The following is an 11,410-nucleotide window of genomic DNA, read 5'->3' as shown; positions in this document are numbered from 1 at the left end:
TGACTTCTAGATCAAAAAGTCATTTTGCTGGCAGGTCCAACTTGAGCAACAAAGCAACACAGACCAAGAATTTTTGCCTTCTTTGGGAAGTTTCTTCTCTAATCTCTCCCCTCCACCCCTAACATCTTCAGGGCCTTCCAAGTGGCCTTTACTTTGGCCTCTTGGTGCAGTTAAGCATTTATGTTTACTGTTTGTTTCTAGGATTCACAAAGGTACAACGGTTTCTGTATTTGGTCGTCTTTATATTATTGCCAATTTTAAAATTAATTCCTGTGATTTACAAGAAAAATACTCAATCCAATGAAAAACAAAAAAGGGGAGAGTGTGACACTGCCACACAGAGATACACAGACTACTTTCCATGCATTGCAAAGACTTAATTTTGCTCCTTTACATCAAGTTTCGGCCTGAAGTAATTTGCTGAAGCAAGGTCATAATAGAGACACCAACACAGCCTTAATTACAATATAAATGCTACAGCTATATTTTACAACCTCCAGTAAAAACACATTCACAATACTCAGAACAGGATCACTTCCAGGGGACCACAGGAGCTTTGAGATTAAAAAAAAATATATTAAAAGGGAGAAAAAGGAGTTTTAAACTCATTTGCCTAATATTCATATAGAAGAAGGCTGGAAGAATTGCCTTAAATTACATTGTATATAGCATCAGAGAACTATTTTTTGTTGTGTTTCTGTTATTATCTCTGAGTCCAAAGAAAATTACTGGCTGGATGCAATCAAGTTCCTTGTTGTTAATTGCTTTCAAATCGAAATGTGAGCTGGCAGAGAAGCTTGATATCTACTAGTAAGAATTACTTCCTTGGACTGCTGCTGCAATCCAGCTGGTTCATGAGAAGGGGGAAGCTGCCAAGACACGGCACTGGCATTCTAATATCTGACAAGGTAGCCTAAACATTCCTGCCCTTCTCAAACATTAAATGCTCTTTTCTTTTTTTTTCCTTTCCTTTCCTACTTTTTTCTCCAGGCTTCTTCAAGTTTGATTCTTCCCAACGTACAGATTTGCTTTTTATCCTTCAAAATGCAAGGTTTCACAAGTGTCTGTTCCCCATTACAGAAACAAACCTCTAAGTGGTGACCAGCAGTAGCACATTGACCCAGAATCATCCAAACCTGTAATCTCTGAACTCCTTATTAATAGTCTACCTTAAGCTTGTTTAAAATCATATTCATGCAAGTGTTGAAGCTTTTCAATGTTTTTAAAAACTGAAACCAGAGGTTAGTAGATCTTTTCTGATTCCTATGAAGAAGCCTATTTACAGACAGGAGCATAAGATACTTATTCTGTAGGAAAACACCCAAGAGAAGAATGAGCCATGTCTGAAGCTGGCCTCTTTAAACCTGCTGATAACTGGGAAGCTGCCACTTTGAACCATAAAATGCAGACTATTCAATGCTTGATCAACATTAACTTTCAAACATCAAATCATTATATAACCTTTACATTGGGAGTTAGGTTAATAACATTAGGTGATTGAGGAAATACAGAAGACCCTGTTTTTTCTCAACTTCACCTCCAGTGACATTTGATAGAGCTAACTGAATAAATGTAGATGACAACTGGTGATTATTTAATATTTTATTACTTCAAAATTAATATAGATTTATCTACTGCAATTCATACAGGTCCTTCACATTATCTCCTCTGAAGGAACAGTCAAATGCCACAGAGAAACCCACAATACCTAAAATTTTGAAAGACAGCTTCAAAGAACATTACCAAGAGCAAAAATTTTAGAGTGCATTCTGTGAAGACTCTTCTTCCCTGTCTCCAGTTCTAAGCTTTTAATCAGGTATTTTCCTCCCTCATGTTCTGCTTCCCCACCACAGTAAAAAGCCAGCTAATAGATCTGTTACTACATTTGAATTTCTCCATCTCATACGCTGTTATGACATTTCTTTTTTAGATTTTCTCCTACGTGCTATTCTGGAGAGAGCAATCTGTTATTTTAAGACTGAGTACAAGTAGATAATGTCTTAATTGTGGTACATTCAAATGGGAAAAGAAAAAATCAGAACATTTTAATTTCATTCCCTTTTGCTGATGGCCAGTACTTTTCAAGGCCTTCAGTTAAAATTTAAAATTCTACAGTTTTCCATTAGTTCTACTCACAAGCCATGAAACAGTTTTTGTTTTGTTTTTTATGGAATAAAATGGAAAGTTTACTTTTTCTGGAGAAAGTTTTCCTAAAGGACACAGGATTTTATCATCATAATTTATGCAAGGAAGGGCTGGGACAACAGACAGAATACCAGGGTTCCAAGTGAGCTTCCCTTTTAAATGTCTCCATGACAAGCTCCATTGTATTTTTAAACATTATTTATGGAACTTGGTATAATTCCCGGCTTAAAAGGCTTTGAAAGTTTTTACATCTGTTTTTCAACTTTTTCAACACTGAAGCAGCTGCTGGCTTTGCCAGTTTGAGATAAAGTCCTGACAAGGACAAAAATATGGGGAAAATATTTGATGTTTATAAGCAAACACCAGAGAATATACCCACTTTTTGCAGTGCATTTTGCCAGTGTAGACAGCACAAAGAGTCATTTAAAATTTAGCAATGTTAGGAAACACACTAAATCTCTTCTGACTTTCTCCTTAAGCAGGCTGTATGTTGGAATCTCTTGTAGTATGAATCAAAAAAGCAACCAACCACACTAATAAGTTCAAGAGATCAAAAGGTGTATTTGGAAAGTGAGCAGCTCTCTCATAACCTCCCTTAATGGATTATCAAACACACTCAAACATTATTTAACAACAATAATCTCCACAAAGAAAATGTTTACTGTTAAATGAGAATGAATAATAGCCATAATTTGTAACATATCTCTGCTTAGAGTCTTCCCAAAGCATCCCCCAGGCTCGAGGGCAGGAAGAATGAAAATAAAAATGGCTAGAGCTCCAGGCATTATACATATTTCTCCTCATCACCAGGTTTACAGCAACCTAACAATACAGTACAGTATGGCTTTATAGAACAAGACAAAGTTCTTGCCTCAGCAAACTGCTCTCTCTTTTCCATAGGTATGATATATTAAGTAAAACTATTAATAACCATTTCATAAGTGAAAGGAACAGAGAAATATTGAGGGCAAGTGATAGAACAGAGATTGCACAGCAAATCAGAGTGAGAATGAGGAACAGAACACAAACCTCTACTATGATATTGTATTAAATTCAGGAGGTGCCTAAACATTCTTGGTATTTTAATGACAAGCAATCACATGAATTCTTGAGGAACCTAACCCTGAAGTACAGCAAGTTTATGGTAAGATTAACTTGTGTACCCTTTTTACTCAGAGAATACATTATTAATCACACTCAGACACAGAGTATATCATCACTTCATTATTATTTTTGTAACAAAAACATATTTATAGTTCTGCTTATCATTCCTGACCAATGTTTGCTTGTTCTGTTGGCACAGAACATTGAGGTTCAGCAATGTACCTTGCTGTACCTAAATTCCTTCGTTTTTCCTCCATTCTCCAATTTTATGCTACATGAGGTATGAGTCTTTAAGAATGAATGATATTTCTTGCTCTCACAATGTTTCTATGCATAAGGACACTATGTGAACAACCATCTTACAGTATTTGTGTGAATACAGAAGCAGGAAAGTAAAAAAAAAGAAGGAAAAATAGAAAAAAACTGAGTGAGATCCTGTGAAAGCATCCTTTCTGATTTTAAGAAATGCTTCCTGCCTAGAGGCAGCTACATATTGATAGGAATAAGACTGCTGTGACTCCCAAGATGACCTAGAAATCAGTATCCATGTGTTAAAAAGGAATTCTGTATTTGACTTTAGAATAGATGGGGAAGAAAAATTCTGCATGGCTGGAATGACTACATGTGAAGCAATGTTCTGATGTACTAACCTTTGTTTTCCAAGGATTGAAGAACTTCCATAAAAATAGAACTAGTGGACTACTTAACACTGAGTAAATTTCTTAGAATTAAACTTCATATAATTGTTACTATGTCAAAGCTGTTAATGGAAAGTGCATTGATGCTAATTAGCAATTATGCTTTGGCATTATTAGAAAACAAATACAGTTAACTGATAGCTTATAAAAGGGATATGGATAAGAAAGATAATACCCAGAGCTCATCTTTACACAGCTGTGACATTAGACTTTCTCACCAAGTTTTTCCTCATGACAGTATAAGACATAGGCAATGTAGGAGTGGAAAGCTAATGCTGAAATGCCAAAACACAAGAATTTCAGTGTAAAAGATGCCAACAGATGAAAAAAAGAATCTTCTCCCTCCTTACAAGTGTGGAAAGAGGGATATTCCAGCTGGGTTTTCTAAAAACACCTATTTGCATAAGGATCAAAGATAGCTGCACCTCACCAATGAAAACGATTTAGGGAAAAACAGAACTAGTGGAAAAGTTTCAAAGAGTATCCTTTTCAGTAAAAAGACAGGATGAATTGTTAATATTATTTCTAATTTTAAAAGTGGTCTTTTACCAGCATAAGCATTTTCTTTTTATTATTAATTTTTAACCTTAGGAAATCAGAATATAAAATTCTCTAGTAAGTTGCTTCATGGAAAAGTAACAACAGTATGTTCATCAGCAACAAACTGATGATAGCAACAAATGTGTGTTAACAGACTTCTTTGAGCTCAAGGTCAAGAAAGAGCCCCTTCAGTTCAGAAGTCTGAAGAAATGTACTGAAGTTAAGCCTAGCTGTACTGCACACAAAGCTGACAAAAGAGTGAAAGAAACTAAAATAAGGTGATGTTTCAGTCTGTGACTCCAGAGACCAACCCAGATGGTCCCACCAAAAGGGGCCAGCCTGTTTCTTTCTACCACTCTCCTGCATATTCCTGGCCATGTGAAGCATTCCCTCCTTCACTTCAGCACAAATAGAGTAGCAAGTTATTTGTGTTTCTGCTGGCTTAGTTTTTTTCTCTCACTGTAGAAGTTCAAGCTCAGGAGGTTTCTGACAATCCTTGAAGCTGCAATAAAAACAGCATCATGAATTTGTTCCTGGGAGTTGAGGGAAAATGAAAGAAGCCAATTCTCTCCTTTTCACTAGCAGTGCACTGCTAGATCAGCTCTCCATGTGTCTCCTTCACATGCTCTAAGTCATTAGTAGTGACTCTCAAGTCTGCAGGCTTGCTCTCAGGCACAATGACCTGAAGTGGTGTACCAAAATAGGCAAAACTGCCATGGCTCCACTGGAAAGAGAATCCTATTTAAAACCCCACAGGTGCTGAGTCAGTACAGAATCAAAGACACAAATCCAAAGCACCATCCTGGAAGACTTTCATATGAGACAAAACACTTCCTGATCAGCTGTCATCACCAGGGAGTCCCTGGGCTCCCTCAAAGAAGAAATGGTGTTAACACAAGCACACTGATGATTTACCAGTCTCTGGAAATTTTCAGCCTGTGCTCTTGAGAACATTTTCTTTTACTTATCTTTAAATGATGGATTTGTGGTGTTGCTCTACTCCTAAAAATGGGTGTCTATTTTTCTTTATTTCTGAACACCAGGAAATTAATGTACATTTCATCGTGCCTGTCATGGGCACACCAATAAACAGAAAAAACATGCACTACATTCAATTTGTAATAGACAAGTTTTACCTAACATGGATTTGAATTGGCCTTATTTACTTTGAAGTGGTGACTATATGCTCATATGACTTCTACAGATCATTACAAATGAATGCCAGTAAAATTTTTACAGTACCATGTGGTCATATGTTCTTCTGCATGTCAAATTTTGTATTGAAAATTATGTTGTAGATGCATTACAAAGGTTTTAAAGGCTTTTAATGGGTAAAAATTTTTCTAGAGGGTACAATAGCCCAATTACAGAGCCAAGTTTTTTACTGTTATGAGGCTATGTCAATCCTCTTGGGAAAATTCTAATTAGATGCTCTTAGTGGTTGGTTCTTTTGTAATAATCTCATGTTTATAGTCCAGCATTAACTGTCTGGCCCATGGACTTAATATTTTGCAGGGATGTACTTTTGCTATCTCATTAAATTTGTACCAATTTGATCAAGCTTAAAATCTTTAGAATATCATACTGAACAATATGTTGTAGATTTCAGAGGTAAACAATAAGTAGATTTTTGTCCTCACTGAGCCTGCTCTCAACCCCATCACAGTGGGCTGGTGCTTCACAGAGGTAAGGATACCATAGTATAATGCTAAAACAATAAGAAAGATTTTTGTTTGAAAATAAAGTATTTAAGCTGGGTTAGGTGGCAACAGGACAGACAAGGAGCTAAACTTCCTTAGATGAGCACTGATTCATACTAGGGTGCTGGGAAGCAAAATCCTTCTTACAGTCCACTCATGTCTAATGTGCAGTAGCTTGTCTGTCACAGCATACCCAGTTAATACTTGAAAAGGCTTGAGGAAAGAAATGCTGTCGTGGTCTTGGTTCTTTGTCACTCCACATTATGGAGCTCAATCCCAGAAGAATGTATTGGAATACCATGACAAATCCATTTCAGAGCTTCTCTTAGCACAAGGATCATTTCACTCTGTCTAAATGTGCAATCAGGTCAACAGCTGGAAAAATTCTTATACTCTTGGGCCAGCCATGCCAGAGCTGTAGGCAATGTGATCTTGCCTACAAGATCTTTCACCTTGAAACTATTCTTAACAACAATTCCCTAATTTTAACTTGTACAGTTTTGTTTGGCCTTTAGCATTTCAGCTACAGAGATTTCTGGCATGTAAGTATATACATGTTTATGACTTCTGGATCATAACATCTAATTTACTTCATCAACATTAGTAGGTGGTTATTTATAATAATGGGCCAGAGCTTATCTAACTCTAGAATTTCATATTACAGAATGATTGCTGAGCTTGGGACAGTATGTTCATTTGCATTCAATTCTCTTTTGAAACAGTGAAATTCTGCCACCCTCTGGACAACAACTAAACTAAGACACATTTACACTCAGCCTCAAAAGATGCCACTTCTGCCAGTAAACATGCATTGCTTTTTAAGCATGTTTTAAAATTAATTACTAGGCTGAATGGAAAAATAGAAGTTACTGTTAAACTATAGACAAAACAACTACTTTCAGTACTGAACAGCCTTCTTACTAAGAGGATTTAATAAAACAGCAAACGTCAAAATTTTCTGTTCTTAACTTTTTCTAGTAGTCACTTGAATACTCACAGTTGTATTTTTAAAGATCTGTTACGAAAGTATGATGCAATGCTTTGTGCAAACATTTATTTCCACAAATCAGAACATTCTGGAACTAACAACACCCTTGTGATTGAGCCAAATAGAGAACAAGTACAGAACAGAGTTCAGTGAGTGAAAGAAAGGCAAAGAAAGCTGCGTTATGGCTGATCAAACTAGCTTTAAAATGTATCAAAGGGACAACACGACTCTTACATTCACATGGCAAGCACCACTTGTTGCTAGTAACATTGGCATTCAACACTATCAATATGATCATTTGAAACAGTAAAAGTCACATTCAAAGTTTCAATTTGTGCTTCCAGTATAAGTGTGGGGAAGGAGGGCTGCAGCATAAATGTTGCTACATACAGGACCTTGTACAGTACCTTGTTTTGGCTGTGGAGCCTAGCTGCTGCTGTTCTTGGATGAGCTCAGCCAGCTGTTTTTGCAAAGACATCTCTTTACCATGTACTTGCTTAATAAATGGATGTTCCAAAAGATGGGTGACTGAAGGACGCTGCTCAAAATCTTTGATTAGACACCTGTGACAGAGAAATAGGGGTCTCAGACAATGATGTTATCATTATAGCATGCATTGAGTCACCTTACTGTATGGCTGTCACTCAGTTTTCTTTTTCCACAAATTTGAGTTCCTCAATATGTTACAAGACTCTTCCATACTGCAATAAATCTGGCATAAAATACTTAGCTAAGTGAATGCACTCCACAAGATTACTAGTATAAAGGCTAAAAATTTGAGCTTATTTAATCTCTCTTTTTAACTGTAACTACATAAAAGGAAAAAAATATTACATTGTATCCTGTAAGAGCTGTACAGTTAATATACATAAAAATAAAGATGAATAGACAATACTTCATTCACTTTAGTTTTCTATCTATTCTCTGATGACAGTTTGACTATGAACTGTAGGATTCAGCCTACTGAAACCCACAACTGAAACCTGTGGTACAACACTACTCAAAAGGATTTGATATACAGCTTTGTTTTTAAAATGAATGCTAGAGGTAGACATTCTATATTGCAATGATGAGTGGTAGCATAAGAATCATAGAAAATTCTGCAAACCTGCGTAATTCAGTCTGTAAGAGAAAGGAATCAGTCAGAATTAAATGCTAGCCACGGTGCCTAAGTTGTTTCTGTGAACTAGTGCAGTACAGGTGAACTAGCAATGAGTAAAGAAATACAACCTATTAAATCAGCATAAAATAAAGTACCATACTAATTTATATAATTGAGATTTAAGTTTGGAGATGCCATCACTCAAGTCGAATTATTTTCTGCATAATACAGCTGAAATAATACCATTCAAACAGAAGAATGATCCAACAGGATAAGACTGCTTTCAAGCACCGTCTAATTAATAATATTAAATCATTCTATTCATCTTGCTCAAATAATAATGATATAGATATTATTTGAGAACATGAAAAAGAAGTGCTGCAATTCAGTATATACCTCCCTTCTAGTATCTATAATTTTAGCAAATTATAGCTCAAGATGAATTTATTTGATGAGATGCATTCATATTGCATACTTTACAATTTCCTTTCATATTTGCTGAACAAGTACCTAAATACTTCCCTTGCAAGGCCAAATATCACAAATCAAGACTATCATTTTAGCCAAAAGTTTAGTGAAACTTAAATATCTTTTAGAATTTATATTCTAGTAATACAAGTAACAATGTACAAAATTTAAACTACATTATAAAAAATCATACACATTAATTGATTTCAAATATGACCAAACACATAAGCAAGTTATTAAAGTTTAGCCTAACCTCAAAGACTTTACTGAAGACTAAAGTCTGGTCTTAAAATGATCCTGAAATATCTACTTTAATACTTTACGTTCCTGAAAATCATTTTACTAACCTCTTCTGTACATCTATTCCAGAAAGGAAAGTCTGTAGAATGGGTTACCAGTTTTGGAACTGTTTTGGTGAATTTTGCTATAGGCTGGAAATGTAGCCTCCTGATAGAAACACTAAAGCTACACAACCTGCTTTATCTCCACCCCTCTGGGCACAAGGCTATAAATACCAGTCCTTCCCCTCCAGGAAAAGATCCATCATTAGCCTTGAACAGGTTCTGACAATCTCCCCTATCCCTCTTCTTTTTTGTAATCTGGGAGTTTTAAAAGTCAATACACCCACACAGACAATACAATCTATGCCAATCCTGTTTAAATTCATGTTTCCTGAGAAGAAGGAAAAAAGCATTTGGAAAGAAAGACAACATTAATCAGGAAGACAGAGGAAAAGAGAACAAAACAATAAGTGCTATGCATTATACAAATTCACAGATTGATGGCAAGTACTTGAAGTGGAGATTTCAGTCTGAAAAGCTCATGCACTCCTGATTTTTACCATTCTATCAATAATTCCAACTTTACAGCATTTATGTTTTATTGTTAATAAATAAATGTTCTTGTTAAATTTGATTTCATCTGGAGTTTTTCAGTACTATAACTGAATCCAAGTGAATCTATACCATAGGATCATGGATAGTTTGTGCTGGAAGGGACCTTTCAAGGTCGTGTAGTTCAAACCCCCTGCAATGCACAAGGACACGAACTATATGAAGTTGCTCAGAGCCCCGTTCAATTTGACCTTGACTCTTTCCAGGAATGGGGCATCTACCAAGCTCTGTCAGGGTTCAATGTCCTTCTGAGATCTAGTCTGAATTCACTCTCTTTTTGTTTAAAACCATTATCTCTTGTCCTAGCACAAAAGGCACTTGCTTTTCAGATAATATTAGAGTTTAAATGGATTATCTTCAAAAAATTACACAGTTCCAGACAGGGTATCTTGTGTTTACCAAAAGTGTGAAGAACATGCAAACCTTAGAGCTGGTGGCATGCAGTTATTAATATGAATTCTCTGATCTCTGAACACACTACAGACAGGATACAGAAGTTGCATTAGAGTTTTTCTATATACATGACCCCTAGGCGAGACATCAAAATGTCCAGGATACTGCACTCATGGAAGCCTAACAAGAAGAGACATTTTGGAGAAAAAAGTTCTTAGCTTCTCTCTAGCATGCCTGAAACGTGAGCTTTTAGGTCTGGAAGATGTTTTAATGAGCACAGGTAAGTCCTGTGAAGGAGGTGGTCTAGGAGATCTTTCAGATTATCTTTGCTTCTAGGTCCATAATCCTACCAATCCTGCACTGACCATTCACTTTGTGTGCATGCTTCCCCTTTACAACAATCAACGTTTATCTACTGTTTCATCTAAATGCAGCCTCATCCTCTGGCAGTAGGATACTGCTGCAGTCTGTGTTCACGCAGGATTTCACTTGAAACACGACCAAAACTCTGTTAAATTGCAGGATGACTAAGTTAATGACACAAGACACACCAACATGATTCTGTGATCAAACTCTCTCTGTTCCAAGCTCAGACAGAGCACACCTCCTCTTGTGCCAAGTCTGTGCCTGCATGGGAAGAACAGAGTCCTTTCAGATGGTTAATGAGATGACACACCAAAGCACAGAGCTAGTAACTAACAGCTGTGCAAGGCTGAGGGAGAGCTGCTTAAATTCATGTCTGTACCTTCATGTGTGAGTACTTCAGCTTCAGGGAAGAGACTAACAGGAGAATGAACATTTCCACTGGAGTTGGTTTAATCCATCAAGTCAAATGGCAAGTTCCTAGCACTCATGTCACAAAAACACAGCAGCAGGAAGAGCAAGTTGGCCATAGGGAATTGAAGTATATGAGGCACACAGCCTCCTTTGCCTCTAAACAGCAGAAGTTTTGACACAGTCACTTCTAGAACTTAGCCCTTACTAGGTTTCAAATGCAGTAAACAGCTTGCAGCTTAGTCACTGTAGGTACTGAGGGCTCAGTCTGTACTCAAATATTCAGTGCCAATTTGATGTGTCACCAGGCTTGCTGTGATGGAATGTAGGATGGAAAGCTGTCATGTGACACTGAAAACATAGCCCTTATGTTTCTCAGTGCATATTCCTTTGTCCTACGTAGGAAAGGCCTATTGATATTCTGCTTCTACACACTGTCAGTTCAACTGTGTTGCTTTTAGTGCAACATGAATGCCTGCTGCTGCTGCTGTTAGTAAACATCATCTGTAAAATAAAAATTCTTGGGCCACCACCTAAGTGCTAATGAAAAATGATGCATCAGACTGCTGGTGTCACTGCAGGTGTTCAGTAAGGTGTCATCATCC

The 11,410-nt window shown here is 36.7% G+C and overlaps 1 protein-coding gene across 1 annotated transcript in view; it reads right to left on the bottom strand.

Moving 5' to 3' along the window:
* The window catches only part of MYO3B (myosin IIIB), a 191,987-nt gene that overhangs the window by 106,326 nt on the left and 74,251 nt on the right, over positions 1–11,410 (bottom strand). The window contains exon 11 of the mRNA XM_031058556.1: positions 7,583–7,738. Coding sequence (XP_030914416.1) covers positions 7,583–7,738 — 156 coding nt within the window. The remainder of the gene's footprint in view (positions 1–7,582; positions 7,739–11,410) is intronic.

This window comes from Geospiza fortis, unplaced genomic scaffold (assembly GCF_000277835.1).
Source record: "Geospiza fortis unplaced genomic scaffold, GeoFor_1.0 scaffold112, whole genome shotgun sequence".
In the NCBI taxonomy this organism is placed as follows: Eukaryota; Metazoa; Chordata; class Aves; order Passeriformes; family Thraupidae; genus Geospiza; species Geospiza fortis.
Note: the sequence above shows the minus strand (reverse complement) of the source record. Positions and strands in the feature narration are given on the sequence as shown.